The sequence below is a fragment of the Toxotes jaculatrix genome, chromosome 4 (genome assembly GCF_017976425.1).
Source record: "Toxotes jaculatrix isolate fToxJac2 chromosome 4, fToxJac2.pri, whole genome shotgun sequence".
Taxonomy (NCBI): Eukaryota; Metazoa; Chordata; class Actinopteri; family Toxotidae; genus Toxotes; species Toxotes jaculatrix.
In genome coordinates, this window is record NC_054397.1 from 16,396,592 (window position 1) to 16,417,881 (window position 21,290).

Consider the following 21,290-nt stretch of genomic DNA (forward strand, 5'->3'; position numbering starts at 1 on the left):
CTACTGTAGTTCTACAAATTAATTTAGATTTTTAATACATTTTGCTCTGCAAGAACCACTGAAGATGTTGCTACACCTCTTCATAAATCCTTTTTAATCCAATTTAACATATGGGATTTTCTGTGATCTGAATGAATCTGGTTTGTTATAGCACAGTATATAAGTACTCAAAGTAAGGACTCAAATAATTACAACTTAGCACAGTGAATATAATATGTAAATTAATGATGCTCCAAAATGGGAGAACAGATCTACAGAAATGCGTCTAAAGGCAGAAACATGCTTTTTAAACACAGCAAAAGGGAGCGGAGATGAGGCCTTTGGGAGCTGTGTCAGGATTGCTGCTAAGAGTAAAAACTCTTCATGTTGTTCTTGTGAAGGGCGATCTGCTCTGAAGCACTAACTGGAAAAGTTCTTTGATCCTAGCAGGACCAGGACTGTGTGTCCTGGCTAATTAACAATCCACTGACATCACAGCAGTGAGGATGCCAGCTGCTGGTGTGCATGCAGCTGGAGCCTGCACACTTTCTATTCTTTCATGTGCATGACCATAGAGATGATTTGCACTGTACGATCACAGGCTTTATACAGTTGATGATGATTACGATGACATCAATTATTTTTCTATTACCACCCTCTGTCAGTCTCAGTCACATTGTTCTATTTCAGACTGGCAAAGTGTTACCTGCTGTTTCTCATTGGTATCTGGTGTCATCTCTCCTCAGTCCAGGAGTTTCTAAATGACAGCTACACTCTACATCACAGTCAATGGTAATGAGAGCGTGGGCAGTTCTAGTGCCTGTGTTTGACACCTGGCAGTAAAGGTTCTTTTTCCTGCTCCTTTTCTCTGTCTTTCAAGAAAATACACACACACACACACACACACACACACACACACACACACACACACATTTATGCTGTACATTTTTCTCAGAAGAGGTTTTAAAACAATTTTAACCTCATGGTGAGAAATATAAACAACACACTGGCAGCTCTTAGTAGTGTGTGTGTGTGTGTGTGTGTGTGTGTATTAACTACAAAGAGTGCAAACAGATATTACAAAGTACACTGGCTCCAATGCTCAATGCCCAATGCTATTTATGTGTTTTGTTTTGTTTTGTTTTGTTTTGTTTTGTTCTTTTCCTGCCTTTTAGTTCTCTATGCAGCCAATCCATCTGGCCACCACATCAAAGCTAATGCAGTTTGCAGTCAAAACACAGAATAAGACAAAAGCATAGTTGTCATTACTTTGGAGCAGTGATTTTTACATGAATGCTATATGTGACTCCAAGAAGCAAATGGAGGAGGGTGGCCATCGTAGCAGAATAGTTAAATAAAACAAGAGACTTCTCATTGCATTTTATTTTTATATCCAGCATGTTTTGAGGAATGTTTAACTTGCTTTTCTGCATAACTCATTGTAACATACTGTCTCCTGCTTGTAGTTGTTGTTTTTGCACAATATTGAAAATTATTAAGCTGGCCGTTTCTTGTATTTCCAAACTGCACAAGTACAAGAGAAAACCAAACCACAAAGGACCAAACCCACGTGGCTGTGGGAGACATATTATTTCCACTGACTGTACAGACAACTTTATGGAGCCATAAGTTGTTGAAATACGCCCTTCACTCAGTAAGGAGCAGATGCAGTTTTAAATGTACTAAAAGTCACATTGTGATGCTCCATGCCCTCCAGCACCATTGCACAGTCAACGGACCTCTGGCTCCATCTTGTGGTCAGATAGAGTTAGCGCAACCTCGGAGAGTCGAGCGGTACCTTTGCTTTGCCAGATTGTGTTTCTCCGCCAAGTTGAGTTACACGTCAGTAGGGAACCTGTACTGGTGCGTGGACGTGTACAGTGCGCGTCAGCCGGTTCCCGGATGCACCAAACAGAAACATGGAACGGGTAGTGGTGGAGGTGCCGATCAACAACGGTGAGATACATTACCACCTCCACTCCTAACGCGCCGTTCGTCCACTCATTATTAACATCTCCTAAAAGGCATTTGGTGCTTGTCTCGAGTCGTGCACAAATGCTCCTCCTCCTCCTCCTCTGACGCATGTGGTTTCGGCAGTGATCGTGCTGTAGCCTCTGTAAGGCTATCAGAGGGTTCCAGGCGATTTGTCTCGCTTCTGTGTATAAATTCTTGTAGCCGTAGGCGACCGGCTGCCTGCACTTGTACACAGGACGGAGTGACAGAGCTGCTGTCATCTGTCAAACATCAGTTCTGCCGCTGACAGTCTGCTGTCACCACGTACCTCTCTGCACCTAAACACAGGCCAAATATGTTCCCAAGTTTAAGATCAGGTTAGCCCTGACATGGCTTGTTAGTTATAGACATAGTGAAAACATGAACAGACAGTGAAAGTCAGAGAATCCACTGGGTTAAATAGTTCACTATTATGGAATATATTTAAAAACAAAAACTAAAAGTCTTTGTACTTATATATCTGAAGTTTATACTTGCCATCTTATTTCAGGGAGTGTACAAGTTTTGGTTCAGTGAAAACAGTGGGCTTCCTACTTTACAATGAATTCATACCCTGATATCCCCTAGTTGGACTTGATATCTCTGTCTACAAATATTGATAAAAAAAATCATAGCAATAATAATAAAAAAAATGTGGGACAGAATTGGAGAATTGGTCTTTTATTTTCAAGAAGGTCAGATGTCAGGGCTGATCTAATGTTGGGACAGAGCAAAACAATTCATTATGGCACCTGGCTATGTTTTAGACTGTTACTAGGCTGTGTTAGTTGTATTGTATTCAATTTTTTTTTTGTTCTATTACCAACTTAAGGTTTTTCCCTTGCCGGCCCTTCCACAACCCCACGAAAACGTCAGGTTCGGTTTTCAGCACGGCATGATATCATCCTTCTGAGAGAGGTCATCGCCCAGAACCCCTTTGCCTCCAAAGAGCCAGGTTAGTCATTTTTTAAACGACTTTAAAGGCCTTTTTGTAGAGACATTCAGCAACCATACAATTTGGAAATCCATCATATTAGAGGCAGAAACCAATACAATGGAAAACATGATACTTTCACCACAGACAGGCCTGTGTGTTCATGAGCTAATAGGATACGAAGTTGATGGCCTATATGAACTCATGAATCTTTTTTCAGGACGGATCTGGGCCCGTGTGGGGGAAATTATCACAGCAGCGCTTCAAGATGAAAATTTTGAGGTGGATGCCAGAAGGTGTAGAGAGAGGACCATGCTGCTGCTAGACTACTACAAGAAGCAAGACTTTCCCAGCCTGCGCAGGTTGGTTCAGGCAAGCAGACCCATGTTTTAGGAGAAATTTAATTAAAAGTAAACTGTACCACTTCCTGAGGAAATAATGGCCCTGAATGTGTGGTGCCATAGAGGTGTGTTTGTCCCTACCAAAACATAATCCAGGTTTAAAATGTATGTGTAATTGTGTGTGTGTGCATTTGGTATACTCAGGTTTGGAACAGAGAGGTTGTATGCCCAAAAGGAGGATCTGCTCCATGAGGTTTTGGAGCTGGAGGCTGAGAAGGGGCTGCTGGCCAGCGGCGAGGGCACAAAGTACCAGGTGGGTGTCGTGTCAGCAGAGAAGAGAAGGTAAACTTATGTGACAACACTAGCACAACATTTTTACACAGGTAGTTTTAGTTTAGAGGATCAGACTGACAGTTTAAGTTTAGCTTCCATCACACAGCTTCATGCTGCAGTTTCTTTATTTTGTCAGCTTTGGTACTTTGGAGTTAAAGGCATTGTTCTTGAAAAAAAAAAAACACCATTAAAGCGTATGACTGAGCTAAGCTGACCTGAATATTAAAACCACAGTCTGCTGTATAGTCCAGATGTTCCCAGGCTTTTAAGCTTGTGACCACTTAAAATGAAGAAGTGTCCATTTTCAGTGTCTTGTCACAGGTTGCATATGTCTAAGAGCTGCAAGCAGTTCTAGTTTGGTCTTTCTTTCAAAGCTTCACAGACTGTTTCATCTGAATAATTGTTAGAAGATGCAGAAGATGCAGAATTATCAGTATAAGAAAGAAGAAAAAAAGTGAGAAAATACCCAAATGTTAAAACAAATATGTACAGCTCATTATTTCTTTTTCTGTCTCATTAATCCTTTCTCAACCCATAATGTTCACTTTGTGACCCCTGATGGGGTCTAATCCACAGACAGGAACCAGTGGTATAGTCTATTTTGGCTCAGATTAGATATATTATACACAAACATTCTGTTTGGGATCCAGAAATTTTAAACTTAAAATAAACTGTTATCAGATACAGAATCTCATTTCTTATTTCATTAAACCTGGAGTCAATGCATCACATTTTTCTGCTTCTGTTGTAGATAGTGTATCTATTCTAATACTTCACTTCAACTGGAATTAATCAGAGAAATTGGAAAGCAGATATTTTCATGTTCTGTGTAACAACTTAGCCACTTGGTGGCATTCACACACAATTGACTGCCTACTGCTTATACAGTACCACTACCACTATTACTGCTGCCACTGTCGCTGTTAATATTACTGTAACTCCAGTAACATCTATTGCTACTAGCAGTAGACACCTGCTGTTACTACAATAGGTGCCGCCACTTTTCATGATCATCATTTTCTTTGTTCTTTGTTATAGAAGTGATCCTCTCCTTATCTTTCCCAGGATGACGAGCTGAGAAAGCGAGCCATAGAAGAATTAACTCTGCCAGAGCAGGACAAACCCAGCATCACTATCACACAAACACCCACTGCAGGTAAAAATAGATTCAAGACACTAGATAGGACAAGACTCTCTCACTCTTGATAGCAGCAGCACATGGTTAATAGAAAATGTATTCATTATTGTCTCCCGTGACATTCCTTCTCAATCAGTACAGCCTCTTGAGAAATAACTCATAATGAGGTTTGTTGAATATGACTCAGTAAATACTGTGAAGTAGTAGAAGACACTGCCAGGATTAGTGATGTGATTAATCCATACTGGTGTCACAAATACTACATCATTTTTGAATTGCTGACATTGTGAGATACTGGTAATGTAGTGCACTGAGTAGCATGCTTAATGTTTCTTACTATGGGAGAAAAGAGGAGATTTGAAAGAAACATGCAAGGCCCTTCAAATGATTATTTTTTGGTTATTCACCCATTTTCTGTCACTGGGTGTGGGTTGCAGTGGCAGAAGGCTGGTTAACATTAAATTGATGACAACTTCATTGGTCACACGAGGAGAGGCTGGACCTTTACCTGCTGTACTTTTAATAGAAATTTACATCCTATCAACTTGATGTGCAAACTGCAATTGAAGTAAGCAATTTCCACTAATCAGTTGAAATCAAAGAGTCAGTAAGCTAATAAATCTAAATTTAAATAAGTAAGTACTGTCACAGCAGAACCAGAAGAAGATCGTGAGGAAATAGCTGAGCTGTCAGCGGCGCCCACAGCCAAGCGACCCTGCCAGTGCTGCTGCCAGACCTACTCGGAGATTCTCAGCTTCCTGGAGAAACGCTCAGAGGCAGAGCAACGGCTGCGAGAGGAGGAGCTCGCCCTTCGTCGAGAAGAGCTAGAGATTCAGAGGAGTGAGTTTTTCACAAGACTGTTGTATGTTTTAATTCAACTCTGTATTTAAAATAAATAATAAAATAAATATTTAGGTTTCCCTTAAAGTGGGTACTTCTATCTTTTAAAGTGGATTTTAGAGCCATAGTTAGAAGGATCCAAAAATTACTTGACTTGTTTGAGATTACTTGCTTGTAATCTTGCATTTGCTACTGCTACGTTCTGTTTCAGATTGAGTTTTCATAATATTAATTGTAAATAAAATTGGCAATAAATATCCTGTTTACTGATGCAATAACATTCAGTTTAAGGATGGATCCATTTGCGCTCTGAAACCTTATTTATTTTCATCCTAGACAAAATTCTGTTAAAGGCTGAATTAAAGTTAGCCTGATAATCATTTTGAATTTGCATTTCATTTTTAAGATATAAGGGCAGTGATTCAGATGTCTGGAACCAGGCTAAATTAAAGCAAGAAAAGGAAGTAGGAACCAAACAAATTCCAAATGTAAAATCCCTTTTTTGTTCTCAGGTAAGATCGCTCTGGAGAGGGAACGTCTGGGAGCTGAGAGAAAAGAGAGGGAACGGAGATTTGAACTGGAAAGCCAAGAGAGGCAGGTCATCTTAGACCTGCTAAAAGAGAAGGTGCTGAAAGGCTGAAGGAAAAAATGCTTAACACCTGCATTTTTTGTACCATCTTGAAAAAGTCAAAGCATGAAATACAGGAAAAAACATTGTTGACCGCTAAAAAAACAGGAAGGAAAACAAGGAAGTGGGACGTGAAAAAAGTGATCAAAGAGATGAACGGTGCATTGAGATTTAAAATGTAGGGCAGTAATGCAGGATGTGCAGTTACCTTTGTCGACCTTAACAGCCAAACTAGTAAGTAACTTGAGTGTGTGGGCTCATGCAGACACATTCAATTTGTGTGTATGGTGCACAAAGTGCAACAGAGACATAGCATTACTGACAGTGTTTCAAAGCATCAATATTTGCTTAAACGAGTTGAACAAAGCTGATCTATATAGATCCCAGTAGAAACTCCCTGTGTTTTACCCCTCGTGGCACAGTCTGCATGAGAATTTAAAAGCGCTGAAATTACTGGGGTGTTACCCCGAGAAATGGAATGTAGAAAAGGGTGTGGTGTCTCAGGTGCGGTGATCCACTGAGCCAAAACTGGAAAACAGCATTGTCACATGCTAGGATGGTTGGTTGCACAAAAGAAGATGAATGCCTTTTCTTGTGTGACCGACAGCAGTATGTTTTTATGAGTCCCATTAAAGGACACCATTCCTTGTGGTACCAGGATGAGGAAAAATTGGAAAATAACTAAGAAAAGTTGTATATTTAAGCAATTAATGTCAAAATTATGGTGCAGCTCAAGCTTCTGCAAACCCTGTAGCATTTACCATGTTGATGACTTTACACATGCTTTGTTGAGCCACTACTTTTTTCCAATCTGAAGACTTTTTGATTAAAGTAGAATAAAAAGTATATTTTACTGACTGTGAAGATACTGCACACTGGTAAGCACTTTTGTACAGCAAAAATTAACACGAAAACAAGCCATGAATGTGTGTCCATATTATGTACATTATACAGAAACTGTTGACAATTTTTTAACTGAAATTAGATGAAGTGATAATGTCACATTTTAGGTGCGTACATTTCTTTTGTTACAAGTCAAATGTATGTCATCATCCTCAGTTTAACTTACACGTTCTACTGTTTTACAGATGATTTTTTTCTGCTTATGAGTTATTTAATTATCTGTTTTTTTATTACAGGGCAGTTGCTACTGTGACCTGTGTATTGTTTTTCCTTTGGCCCCCACAAAATAGTATATGTTGTAAAAAAAATGAAAGCATGTAAAGCAAATTTGTTAACCTAAAAAGTTGAACATTTCTATTCTGCAATAAAAAAGCCAAGTTTGTGTGGGTTCATCACATTCATATGTACAGATTGAAATGTGATAAAGTAACCAATTTGCCCAAAATGATCTTTTCCTCAACATTTTTCCTACATATTAGCTCATCATTAATAATGCACCAACAATGTGACAAACACATATATATAACACTTGCAAAGGGTGTTTTTGCTACATTTTGCTGATAATACTGTGTACTTGAGTAAAATTTGAATGCAGGATTTACATGTAAAGGAGTATGTTACACTGTTATCGCTGTTTTACTTAAGTATCTCTTTCTTAGTATTTAATTTCTTCACTGCAGACACAGTAGATGTCTAAACCCCATGACTGCCCACTGTTACTTGCTACAGCGCTGCGTGATAGGATAAATGTAGGGCAAAAAAAAAAAACAACTCTTACCAACCTCCACATTTTTTAAGGGATCGCCACATTTATTTGGTCGTTGCGCTTTAAAACTAGGTCATACAGATCCCACGAACTGATTGGTCAAAATTACATCTTACACGCCCTCTATTTTTTCGACGTAGTCCCTGATTGGTTCTCCTTAATGTCACTCTCTATTTTCCAATGAACGTGTTCCTGTGCCGTTTTTTTTTTACCCCTGATGCGACCGCGTTGCAATAAAGTTTACCGTGTCCACGTTTGAATTTTAGCAGCGGAGTTTGAATTTGTTAGTCTGTAGCAGCTCCCGTGACAGTTTTTGGTAAATTTCGGTTGTTCCTCATAGTAACAAGAAAAAAAAAACCCGTGTGTGTTCTGGAGACGACAAAGACTCAGTGACCCGCATGGAAACACAGAGCTCTGTTTTCCATCTGCTGTCGGTTTTGTGTTAGACCGTCTGGGGGGGTGGTTTGTAGTGCTGGTCGATGTAAAAGCGGTTGTTGACTCGCTAACAACACCACGAGAGTTGCTCCCACGTTTCATGCCGAGCGTGCGCTCTTTGTCAGTTTGTATATAGTGTCGCGTTACACAGCTGCATTGTTATTTATGTGTTTCTCACTATAAGATGCATGTGTATGGTGGGAGTCGAAACCACCAAGTGCTTAAGTTCTAGTGTGTTAGCTGCTCTTCAGGCGCTTTTTTTTTTTTTTTTTTTTTTTTTAAGTTTAGTGTGAACGTAACCAAATAACCGCACTGACCCCAAAGCAACATGCCTATTAGACGTTTTGGGGGTCACAGGTCTCTGGTCTCTCAAACCCCCAAGCTGTCGTATGGTTACACGAAAATGAATGTTTCAAGAAGTGGCTACCGTGTTTTCTCTGCCAACTCCACCGCCGCTTGCACCGAGTTGGCCAAGAAGATCACAGAGTAAGTGCGGTTTAACTATGTTACACTGTCTGTGTCATGTTTGTGATTTTGAGCATTGGTCTGTCCCTGTTACCTGCCGTGTCCCAGACAATACATCTGGAAGTCATAGCTGCAGGTGACCTGAGGCGATGGGGTGTGTGTTGTTTTGAATTTAATGCAGTTCAGTTTGGCTGTGCAAACACACACGCACTGTACATAGCATGGAAATCATGGTCATGACACTGACACCGCATGTTGTCCACAAGATGTTGGTCTAAGTGTCATTGCAATTAAAATACATAACATAATCCACAACATCATTCTGTGACTTTTCCAAGCTGAAAACAAATTGAATGTATTTCTTGATATGAATATGAATCAATGTAAAAAAAAAAAATGGAAAAAAGGGATTGAATAAACCCCATCTTCTAGCATTGTAAGGTTCTGTTGATTAAATATTTCACAGTTTTCACTTGATCATCATTGTGCTTAAAAGTATTGTTGTAGATAAACAACAGACGATGCGCAGCATTGTACAGTGGTGAAGATGAAAGATTTGTTTTATTTGATTATGACAATTCTGGGTTTTTGCCTTCTGGGTGTGCATGTGGGAGATTCAAAGGACCTGTCATTAAGAATCACTGTGATGAAAGGAGTATACTGTCCAGAAAGTGCTCTGTCTAAGAAATAAGCAGGGCACAGATACTTTACACTGGGTGTCACTTTGGTAGCCAGGCATTTATTTTAATAAGCAGTGATTCATGTGGGATATAAATCTTTATTGGTTCAGTAGTAAAACAAGTGAAACCAGTTACGATGCATCTGAATGACATGAAAACAAAAACAATAGGAAATATGTATTATTAAGTCCCACTGACCCAGATCTCTGCAAACTCCAATATCTCTTCTGAAGACTTTTCAAACAGCCAAGCACAACTTGTATTGCCCACACAGTGAGAAAGAGCATAGCTTTCTCAGTTTTCATTGTTTGGCAACATTGCAGAACATTATTAGGCAGATTATGTTGCCATCCTGGAGCCGAGTAGGGTTTTCTTGTGGAGTAAAGGTTAACACAAGCGCACAGAAAATGCTAATGAATACTGTACTGAATATTTACTAACACGTGATAACTGGGCTGTGAGTAAATACCCCTGGGACTGAAGTTGTCCTTATTTTTATAACCATTAAATTCAAAACAATTGTTTTTTTGTTTTGTTTCCTCTTTGGTGTTGGTAACAGATTCGGAATCTTATCACAATCTTGTCTGACTGAACTTAACAGAACATTAAAATTGTAATCTCATTTCATGGCTGCCATGTTTTTTTTCTTTCCCTGAAATTGCTCCTATAAATGAATTAACTTCACAGTCACTCTTTAAGTTCACTGCTTTTTATAGTCAGTGGGAATGACTCCAGCTGTCAGCACCCTGAAGTCATCAGAGCCCAAAGTGAGGCCCAGTCTGTCTAATACTTCAAAAATAAACTTGTAAAGTTTCCATGTAACAGTTTGAAAAGTTGTATAACAATTATTTTCATGATTTTCTGTATTATTTACCCATTATTCTTTCAGTGAATTGATTAATTGTTTGGTCTTTTACGTGATCAAGAAAAGGAAACAAAAAGCTCATTGTGGTTTCCCAGAACCCAAGGTGATCTCTTCAGGCCTTGTTTTGTTCTAAAACCCAAAGAGATTTAATTTCCAATGATCTAGAACAGAAAAGTAGCTGATCCTCACATTTAATAAGCTGAAACTCAAGAATGTTTGGTACTTTTTTTTTTTTTTTTTTGTTCAGTTGATCAACTGAATTAATTACTTCACTTCTGCAGATGGCTGTTGCCCCCCCTCCCAAAAAAACAAAAACAAACAAACAATAGTTTAATACACACTAGACCATTCACACACTTCAACTAAGTAAAAATGCATAAATGTTTTTGTGTTTTTAAGACTTAACACTGGCTGGTTTTGTTTTTTTTCCCCCCAGACGTCTGGGTGTGGAATTGGGCAAGTCAGTGGTTTATCAGGAGTCAAATACAGGTAAGACTGCTAAATATCCTCAGGTCCCTCATTTCCACCTTGAATATCTTAGATTAGCTGTGGTTAAATTTGGTTTCACTGGATTCTTTTTTTTTGTTTGTCTTTTTTCAGAGACTAGAGTGGATGTGAAAGAGTCTGTCCGTGGACAAGACATCTTTATCATTCAGACCATTCCCAGGTGAGAGAGAAGGATGCTCTTGATACCGTAATGTCTTATATGATCAAAGAATCACTGTTTCACATCACAGTACATAAATGAGCGGTTTGCTCTCATCAGCCTCGTTTGCAGCAGCAGCAGGCAACAAAACAGTCAACAAAATTACTGTTCTATTAACTGACTCAAGTTAAAACATTTCTATTTGGTTTGCTATGACCCCGATACATTTTTCTTTTTCTGCTCACATTCTAAAATCCTTTAGCATCCACTTTGCTGGGAGCTTCGAGTCCAAATGAAGTTTACTTTTGCAGCAGTTGAAACTGGAAGGCAATGCTTTGGCCGTTGGCCTTGTTAATCAGTTATTTACTACATCTAAGGGACATGCTCTGAAAGATAACTAAAGGTCGCCGAAAGGAACATCACGGTTTTTAGTTTCCTATACCGAATGGGTGCAGATCCAGCAGGTCACTGACCTGTCTGTGTGAGAGCTGTGGTTTCAGCAGGCTGTCAAGGCCAAAATGACTACACACAGTATCCTCTTACAGTGTGAGAGGATACTGTGCTGTTAGTGTAAGACTTACAGTAACAGCTCGGCACCTTTCTAAAAGTGGGTGAAACTAGTCATCAAAATAACAACCATCATGGTGGTTGATCAAAATCCCGTAGTAAAGTACAGAGTTTGGATTTCTAGCCAGCAAAGATGTTGACTCTAAAAATGGGGGTGGTGATCTTGTAAACAGTTCATCATTACCCCTCAGCTCAACAACGTAAACTTATCTTTCTGTTTCTAATGTGGTCTCTTGAATTTAATATGTTGTTTGTCAGAGATGTCAACACAGCCATCATGGAGCTGCTGGTTATGGCTTATGCCCTGAAGACGTCCTGTGCCAAGAACATCATCGGGGTCCTTCCCTACTTTCCTTACAGCAAGCAGTGCAAGATGAGGAAGAGAGGATCCATCGTCTGCAAGCTGCTCACGTCCATGCTAGCTAAAGCTGGTATGGGCTGCATGTTGTAATTTATTATCGATTTGTCATTTAGATCCATGGAATGAAAGCACAGTATAAAGTCATTATCTGGTACAGTAACTGCATTTTGCACCTGTATTGCTTTGTTATTTTTTATGTACTTGTAATTCATGCTTTTAGTCTAAATGCTTGATGTATATTTCAGATGTCTTCTGAATTTCTGAAATCTTACACTCATTTAGCAGTCTGTTGTTTTTTTTTTTCAAACCTTATTAAAATGTTTGTATTGCTTATTCATCCCTGTACACAAATTTCCATGCCAATGCATTTTTCCATCCTATGACAGCTGGGACCTCTGTCATTTTGTGCTTCGAACACTGCAGAAATGTGTTCTGAAGCCATACCAACTCATGTTTGTGGGGTTGCAGGGTTAACTCATATCATCACCATGGACCTCCACCAGAAAGAAATCCAGGGCTTCTTCAGTTTCCCTGTTGACAACCTAAGAGCTTCCCCCTTCCTCATCCAGTACATCCAGGAGGAGGTGAGGATTCATTACACTGTACACTCAGTAATGTCAGGACTGTGTGTCAAACAGGCTCAGAGTTGCAAAAGCAGTAGTTTGTTATCAAAAGTTAAACTATTTTTATTCCTATTAGTCTAATATTGTAGCAATGAAAAGAATGTTTGTCCTTCCTCAGATCCCAGACTACAGAAATGCCATAATTGTTGCAAAATCCCCTTCAGCCGCCAAGAGGTAAGAGGAGAAGATCACTCCTCCTTCTGTTATAATGGACACTTTCATTCACATTATGTTCTTACTTCACTTTTGTTGGTTTTTATTATCGCTTTATGCCTTTGTAGGTATGTTTAAACTTCTGTGCAAACGTCTGTCTGCTCTCTTTTGCCTATGTATTTGTTTGTATGTGTTGTTTTGTCAGTTTCTTTGACTCTTGCGTGTCTGCATGCTTGTCTGTCTCAGAGCTCAGTCCTATGCTGAGAGGCTGCGTCTTGGGCTGGCAGTGATTCATGGGGAGGCCCACCATTCAGAGTCAGACATGGCTGATGGTCGACACTCTCCCCCCTTGTCCCGCACCACCACAGGACACACGGGCCTGGAGCTGCCATGTAAGACGCACCACAGAACGACACGCTTGCTCACAAGTTTGTCTGTCTCTACTTCTTGTTTTGTGTTTGCTTTTTGTTCTGTAACTTTCTACAGTCATTTGCAACTTTTTTTTATGGTGTTACTGAAAACAAATCAGCTTTGACTGATTCTGTCCTCTATCCTCAGATCTTTGTAATTAATGTGCATGTTCAGACAGGAGCGTTTCTCTGGTAAACAGCAGTGACAGTAGCCTCAAGGAAAGACTCCCCCCCCTTTTTTTTCCCACTAGTCCAATGAAGATTAGGTCTAAATGGTTGACTGGTCAGACATAAGCTGTTTTTCGCTCAAGAACGTTATGTTTACGAAATAACACAAATAATGTCGAGGATTCTTACCACACGTAAACGTGTGTATGATTGGCTAAAACTGAACATTTGCAACTGCTGACCAATTAATCTCTTTTCTTGGGTGACAAGGAGAATTACATCCCTAATCTATTAAAACATAAAAACTCACTGACTTATATATAGTATTTGTTATGTTCCTTTCTTATTCTTTATGAGATTCTTTTACCTCTTTGTCAGGACCTGTAGCAGGGCTGACCTTCACTCTCAGCTTCAGTCTTCTCTTTTAGCTCCCTAAAATGGTCAGATTAAGACCAGAGTAATGACTGTGCTGACCCTGCAGTCACACACACACACACACACACACACACACACACACACACACACACACAGAGTTTTTTCAGCATGCTTCATGTCAGCCCTGCCTCAGGTGTTGTAACCTGCTGTGAAATACTGCAGGCAGTGACTGACATTGTCCCCTTTTTCTTCCTCAGCCCAATTTATTTCCCTCTGTGTCTCATCTTGTCCCACCTGCTCACTCCTTAGCGGAATGTACCCCCCCGCCCAAACTTTAAATGCTAAAGGAAGGCCTCTTACCTTTGAACACAGCTGCTCTGGGATTTAGAACCTCCTCTTCAGAAAAACAAGCACAAGTTTGATTTGGACGTCACTAAGTGCCTTGTAATGGCTTGTTTTCTGTGTGATTGTATGATAAAATGTTTTGTACCATCCTATCTTTTGCCACAGCAAGCAGCAGACATCATGTCCCATTCCCTGGGATAGAGCTCCCAAGTATGATCGTAATGCTTTACTCCATTCGTGCTTCCTGTTGATTCCTCCCTGCATGGAATGACAGAATGAGTGACTGAGGGCTTCCACTTCATTTTACACCTGGACATACAAGCATTAAAGTGACAATGATCCTATGAGAGGTGCTATATCTCTGTGCCATCCTTCACAAACACTAACGTAAGCATAGACTCTTATGTGGTGAAGTTTGAGTAGCAATGATGGAAAAACTACCTAGGGGGAGAGACGTACCTTGCCTCTCACCCAGTAGTGGTGTCGGGGGAGTAGGATGCAGCCCACACAACCCAAGGGGTAGTACAACCTAAATACTGTGTACATTTCATAGCACCTCATGTTCAGGTCTAATCACGTCTCACCCCAGTGCAGCAAAACTCTTAGGCCATTTCATTTTTGGCCCCTTCCTGGAGCAAAATAAAAGCTGCTTTCAATGTTCATTGCATTCTTATTGATAGAAGTTATGTCACACACTGACCCCAGCTTACTGCTGAGGCCATGAAGGGATTTAGGACATACAGTACTTTTTCCAGGTTTGTTCTTTTAGCCTGAACTTTTATCTCTTCAACAACAGATTTTTGTCAACAGCATAAATTCAAATGAATAAGGAAATGAAACACTTTGGAACATGTCTGCTCCAGGGGTTTGTCCACCCCACATACAAGGATGTGGGCACAGCAGACTTTGCTATTAAAGATCAGTTCAGTTTCTCTTTTGATAGCCCACGGTGTCTGTGTCTCTGTGCTCACTTTTTGGCCACAGAAAGGGAAAATTCTTTCCATTATTTTTTAATAACAGGGAGTTGCACTGTTCTGATACACTGAAACACACTTGGATCATAATATGAAGATGTGTTTTCCCATGATTGTGCCTGATAATTGTTGGAAGCCCTCAGTCTCACGTCCTCTTAGCTGAAATGATTTTGGTTCTTGTGAAATGAAGAATTATTACTGGAGTGAGAAACAGTTGCATGAACAATATGATTTGTGTTATCGTCCCGAAATACCCAATAGATACATGAAAAACAATATGTAATTGAATAGTATTATTTGTAATGACTCTTGCTAATTAATCATCTTACTAGTTTTAGGTTATGAAATTACATAGAACTTGGCACACTGCTGATTATGAAGTAGAAGTTATAGTTAATTAACTGCTTAATATGAACAAAATCATGCCGAGCAATACTATCCAGGCCTGGCAATTATGTGTTTTTTTCAAATAATTTCATATTTTTGCTCTTTTTTTTTTTCTTTGTTTTGAGTTGTGGGCACAAAAATCGCTAAATTTGTAAGTTTAAAAACCTCAGTCATTTTGATTACAGGGTCTTGGCTTCCTCTCCAACCCAGAAACCTGTAACCATTCCATTCAAACATTAATAAGAAGTCTGAGTTTGAATTTTTGCATATAGGCCTTGCTGAATGATCTTGTGATGAACTTAGAGACTGACCTCTGAATGTTTCTTGCTGTTGTTTGGAAGGGGGTTTTTGGCATGGTCAGGGCTCCTGTGTGAGGGAACCAACAAGTCAGATGTGGTGGGTTCTCGATGAGTCGGTTATTAATGAAATCCCTTCAGGTGCTTTCTGCATTTTAATATGAATGTTGTACAGATAAGCTCCAATATAAGTTATTCTTTTTGTAAATCATTATTGTAGTTTCTTAAAATAGTGATTAGATTACAAATAATGGTCGATCATGGTCGACCATTATTTGTCTACCCGGATTGACAAAGAGGCTCAGTTTAACTCCCACTTGTTTATCTGCCACTATACCAAAAAACAGTTACGTGCAACAGCACAGTGTAATCCCATCTTAAGCCTTGATTTCTATTCAGCAGAAGCACAAATGTGTCCTACAAATAACTTATTCTCAACAGCCTTTAATGGTATTGTACACTGTGTTGGTGCTGTGGTAGATGGAAGCTTGTTGGGAGTAGAGCTGTCTTGCATGATGTTTGCAGGTTTTAATCAAATCCCTTCTCACCGAATCTCCTTTAACTTTACCTCACCTCAAGAATCCACTCCTGACTGGGGGCGGAGGGATAGATCTCACTTCCTGCCTTAGAAATATTGTGCCTTCATTTGTGTTTTTCAGTGATGATGGCGAAGGAGAAGCCACCTATCACTGTTGTTGGAGATGTAGGAGGAAGAATTGCCATCATTGTTGTAAGATCTCAAGCTTTTATGTGATTTTCTTTAAACAACTGAGAAATCAGTTCCTCATACTGAAATATAGGTTCTCTGAAAACAGTTGTATTGGAAAGTTACTGTGAAAAATATGTTTAAATGTTGGGTTTCCTGTGTTTTCACATATTAGGTAACAAGTTAAAGGTAACATGATGTTTTTAACCTCTAGTTGCTTTATGGATCTACAGAGCTGTTTTTCTCTGAGCTTTGTCTTGTGCACATGCAATGCACGTTCTGCCATTGGTGTCACACTAATCCACATATCTATGGCAAGTTAAATACCATCTATATGTGGAATTTAACACACCAAAATATGCAACAATGCACTGCCAAAGGTAGGAAAGAATGCTGCATGCTAGTAAAAATTAATGTAAACAATGTACGTTTAAAATATATTTAGAAATATATTTGTTTTCCTTTCTTTTTCTTTATCTATTTATGATCCCTAACTCTGCGATCATGTTTCTCAGGATGACATCATAGATGATGTGGAGGACTTTGTTGCAGCAGCAGAAATCCTGAAGGAGAGGGGAGCCTACAAGATCTACATCATGGCTACACATGGCCTGCTGTCTGCAGAGGCACCGAGACTAATAGAGGAGTCTGCGATTGATGAGGTAAAATAACGTGTTGATGGGAAAATGATTGTGTCATCCTGCCTTTGTAGAAATGACAGTAAACAGACCTGGAACTAGTTTAAATAAATCAATTCTTTTTTTTTTTTTTTTTTTAAATGAGAAGTTGAGAAAAGCAACAGCCGAAACTCCACTGTAATCCCTTGCCTCTGTAGTACATATACTGTACATATTTCAGATGAACATTTTAAGCATATGTATCTTTCCATATTTATTAATGTTCAATTTGTGTATGATGGTTATCTTGTGCACCAATTAATGTCTCATGGAGATATGAAACTGGAGAAAGCATGCATGTAAGACATCACACATAACACAAACATTTATTATTTATTTATCATGAACATTGTCACAGGGTTTAGATGACTTTTTTTCTTGAATCCAGCCTCTGAGCATCTGTTGGTAAGATACAGTGTGAGGGTTAGTTTTAACTGTAGGGAAATGAGAATGAGGTTTTCGAATATTAAATCTTTAAGGTAGCCTAGCTGAGGTGTATGTTGATTTATGTGACAACATCATTTCCATGTGATAACATTTGTCTTGCGTCAGTAATTGTCAGGCTATGTTTCACCTCGTCCAACTCCACGAATGCTAATGTTTAGAGTTACAGACTTATAAAATTATGGAAAGTCAAGTTCAGCCAGTTTGAGCATGAGAGGAAGTCATAGGGCTGCCTCAGAGGCTGGACTGAAACTGAAACTAAGGCTAATGCTGTTGTGTTGCGCCTCCAGGTGGTGGTGACCAACACCGTTCCTCATGAGGTCCAGAAGCTGCAGTGTCCAAAAATCAAAACTGTGGATGTCAGTATGATCCTGGCTGAGGCCATCCGGCGCATCCACAACGGAGAGTCCATGGCCTATCTGTTCCGCAACATCGCTGTGGACGACTGAGGCAACACACTCATACACTTGCATTCCTGCAAACACATGACCAAGAACACACACCGAGGACCAAGAATCCAGTTTACTGCAGTCTCTCTTTTAACCTGTTATTCCTGCTTTATTCCTCTGATAGGTTACATAGTGTGACTCAAACAACACAAACTGTCTCACTTCACCAATATATGCTTCCCTCCATTTGGAGATATAAATAACACAACATAATGTATCATGCCGATACAAATAAAATGGCAAATAAAGCTATTCCTCTGGGGTCAGTAAAGTTCTCTGATTTTTCTAAGCATGTGGATTTAAAATGGTAAAAGCTTGGGTATATGTGAGTGACTAGATAAAAGTATCACAATACCACAGCTGGCATTATAAAGAGGTAGTGTGGTTTGCATTTTGCAGTGGAAATTTCTGGAACTGTCAGAAATGTACAGTACAGCGGCTTCACACCTGAACCTAAACTTTCAGTAGCAGTTTCAGTCACAGCTGAGGCTTCTTGCTTTATGAAGCATGGAAAAGCAAGAAAATTCACGCGGCAGTGTTCAGCGACAGTTAGATGAAAATGCTCATTGAAAACGCTGTTAGAGTCAGTGCCAAAGAACTCTTGCATAGCATGAGGTGTTTTGTCATTTTATGGTTGCACTAAATTATACAGTGCAGCTCTTATCACGGATTACAGTGGAGGAGAACGATTTGGTGTCATGCAGGCAGGGTGCTGGGATTTGATTGTTGCAATTTGCCTTGATTTTGTTTTTTTTTGTTTTTTTTAAATAAATCCTGCTGTTTGTGACACATACAAAAGGTAAATGAACCCTTATATGGCTCCTAAAACTACTAAATGATAGATAAAATTTAATGTTTAATATGCAAAGTGACAAAATGTGATTTCATATGTGATTCAGACCTGAGGCTTTCTGCCACTAAATGGCTGTTAATTAGTCTGTAAATTACATTTTGGGTGAAAATTTCCAAATGTACACTCAACTGTAAAAGTATTGATTCCCTTTTTTTAAGTCATGATTTGAATAGGTGACTAATTTACAAGTGTGCCTCACACATTGACACATGACCCATCAAGGCTCAGTCAGAGTAAATATAGACGTGTGACACATTATAAAGTTATTTTTACTAACTCAGCTACTTAGGCAGAAAGAAATAGCCATAAAAATGCATTGTAGTGATCTGAAAAGACCTAAATACTATTTAGTTTATATGCTGGCAACACACAGACTTCAGACATTTTATTACATTCTGTTTTATAATGTTGCTGTGCTCTGTCCAGGACCCTGAACTTGTTCTAAACGCCTCAGAGTTGCTTTAATCTGCTGAGGAGCTTTGACCAAGTCCAGGGGCCAAGACATCTAAGAAACTGAGTCAGAAACTGTACGAATGTCTCACTGTAGCTAAAATCTGGTCACTGAATGCTCATAAACATAATGCTAAGTTGAAGCTAGTTTGCGTAAAATAGTAAAATAGCTTTTCTGAAGTCCTCAAACACCCCGCTCATACTTAATTTGAAGGAGACCTCTGTGTTACAAGATATCAAATCCACACACCTGCGTGACAGTGAAGCTGCTAGGCCTCCATCCCTTCGCAAATGAACAAGAGCTAAGTGCGGAAGAATGTTTAAATGTGGACTGAAAGAGGAACTGCCCGCAAACGTTTACTCGGCCACTTCCTCAAATTAAAACAGGAAACTTTGTTCAGTCTAATCTGCTGGAGTAGGGTGGGGGCAGGGGTTGGTGAGGGGTGAGGGGTGGCGGGGGGATGGATTTGGACCTGAGCACTACAATGGCCTCAGCTTGGCAGGTTGCATTTAGGGGAACTGTGCACAGCCGTTTCAGGAACTGCACAATGATCCATTTTGTCAAGCGGTTAAGCAGGAGTACTGCTGTACTGCTGAATATTCAAATGTTGTGATGCTCGCGGGCAGATCGGTTTGTTTTGCTTAACTTTGACAGCTGTCCCCTCAGGCCTGGAGCCAGTCAGCAGTGTTTACACTGTCTCATTAATTGGGATGTCACACTGGCTTTCATCTTGAGCTGGAATCATTTTCCAGAGACGTGAAAGGCATTTGAGATATTATCCAGGAAGTTTCAGGTGTTTATTGCAAACTGAAGAATACGTAATGGTTCACAAAAGCCAGCTGTTATACATACCAGGCCTAAGAGTTTGCGTAACAATGCCAGTCAGTGCATAAACTCCAGACTGATCATTAGCAGTAATACCAGCCCATGTCTCTTCAGAACTTGTGAAACATAACAGAATAGGAACAGTTAAGTCTCTTTTGGCTCACAGGAATTTAAAATGTACACAAAAGCACATTCAACATAGGAACATGTACATATACTGGATGTTTTACTGAGGCTTAAGTTCAAGTTTTTAGGTTGAGGCCTCACTGGAGGTACCACAATACACACAAGGTTTACATACTGAGTTGATACTGGTTTTATTTGGTGACCTGTGCATTTTGCACCAACAGATGGCGACAGAGATCTTAAAATACAGTTGGATGCAGACAGCTGAGAAATCCAGGGCTCTAACTCTTGCATTTTCGTTCACTTGTTCAGTTTCAGTTCACTGTGCGCTGCAGCAAAGTGGATACCAACAGAAAGAAGAGCAGCACTTTTTGTCGGCCCTTGTTAGGTTATTTTTTTTGTCGCATTTTCAGATTCCATGAATGAAATGAAGCGATTTGTGGAAACAGAGCGTGAACATGCTGGTGGGACCCCACCCAAAATAATTAGTATTCATGTTTATGTTAAAACATTTCTACTGCCAATGCTATTACATATTGTCACAATCAGAGCTTTAGCTTCTTATTGGTTTCTGTTTTTGGATCATATCCATATCAGAATGTCTGTGGTCTGTCTGCTCTAAAAAGCTTTATAATGAAAGTCCTACAGTACAGCTCTATATAAGAATAAATTGTTTTTTTGCAACCTGTTCCATATCTTTGATGTATCTTATCTATGTTCTGTGTAGTTCATTTATATCTATATATTTCCTGCAGTACCTTAAATTAATGTGTAATCAGTGATCTATTTATTATTTACTTACCTCCTTTACATAATTATTTACCTAAAAGACATCACCAATTTAACACAACAAATGGCACTTTTTGTCTTTTATTGCACATTTAGATCCACTTTCCACTTACATTTGTTAAATAAACAGCAAAATAATAACAGTTGTGAGAACATTTAATGATAGAAAAAAAAAATTCAATTTATAAAAAAAAAACCCCAAAACTTAAAAACATCATTTTGAGTGGTCATTTCAAAATGAAAAGTGCATTTACAGTTTACCTTTGCATCTCACCACTTTTTTATGTTATGCTTAATGGCAAATTGGAATTGAATACAAAAAATTGTAAACATTATGATGTGCTACAGGTGAATTAGTAAATTAAA

General features: G+C 39.3%; 2 protein-coding genes across 4 annotated transcripts; both read left to right on the forward strand.

The window, feature by feature from the left end:
- Positions 1–1,820: 1,820 nt before the first annotated feature.
- si:dkey-45d16.4 (scaffold attachment factor B1) lies at positions 1,821–7,455 on the forward strand. Of its 2 annotated transcripts, none has more exons than XM_041036520.1 (7): positions 1,821–1,935; positions 2,804–2,926; positions 3,126–3,267; positions 3,451–3,559; positions 4,645–4,735; positions 5,369–5,557; positions 6,070–7,455. In XM_041036520.1, exons 1-7 carry the CDS (start codon positions 1,899–1,901, stop codon positions 6,195–6,197), a joined length of 819 nt encoding a protein of 272 aa, XP_040892454.1. In that variant the 5' UTR covers positions 1,821–1,898; the 3' UTR covers positions 6,198–7,455. The 2 variants fall into 2 exon arrangements, with proteins under 2 accessions (XP_040892454.1, XP_040892455.1); XM_041036521.1 differs by having other exon boundaries at positions 5,372–5,557.
- A 619-nt stretch (positions 7,456–8,074) lies between these two features.
- LOC121180461 (phosphoribosyl pyrophosphate synthase-associated protein 1-like) lies at positions 8,075–20,869 on the forward strand. 2 transcript variants are annotated; one of them, XM_041035891.1, is made up of 11 exons: positions 8,075–8,775; positions 10,736–10,788; positions 10,900–10,966; positions 11,771–11,943; positions 12,342–12,457; positions 12,615–12,670; positions 12,896–13,041; positions 14,113–14,157; positions 16,264–16,334; positions 16,826–16,972; positions 17,722–20,869. In XM_041035891.1, the coding sequence occupies exons 1-11, from the start codon at positions 8,618–8,620 to the stop codon at positions 17,878–17,880; spliced, it is 1,191 nt and encodes a 396-aa protein (XP_040891825.1). In that variant the 5' UTR covers positions 8,075–8,617; the 3' UTR covers positions 17,881–20,869. The 2 variants fall into 2 exon arrangements, with proteins under 2 accessions (XP_040891825.1, XP_040891826.1); XM_041035892.1 differs by lacking the exon at positions 14,113–14,157 and having other exon boundaries at positions 17,722–19,622.
- Positions 20,870–21,290: the final 421 nt, after the last annotated feature.

Coding starts and splice junctions, on each gene's coding strand:
- LOC121180461 (XM_041035891.1), top strand. CDS start 8,618: ATGCCTATTAGACGTTTTGGGGGTCACAGGTCTCTGGTCTCTCAAACC. Junction 11,944..12,341: donor GTCCATGCTAGCTAAAGCTG/GTATGGGCTGCA, acceptor GTGGGGTTGCAG/GGTTAACTCATATCATCACC. Junction 14,158..16,263: donor CCCTGGGATAGAGCTCCCAA/GTATGATCGTAA, acceptor TGTGTTTTTCAG/TGATGATGGCGAAGGAGAAG.
- si:dkey-45d16.4 (XM_041036520.1), top strand. CDS start 1,899: ATGGAACGGGTAGTGGTGGAGGTGCCGATCAACAACG. Junction 1,936..2,803: donor GGAGGTGCCGATCAACAACG/GTGAGATACATT, acceptor TACCAACTTAAG/GTTTTTCCCTTGCCGGCCCT. Junction 4,736..5,368: donor CACACAAACACCCACTGCAG/GTAAAAATAGAT, acceptor GTACTGTCACAG/CAGAACCAGAAGAAGATCGT.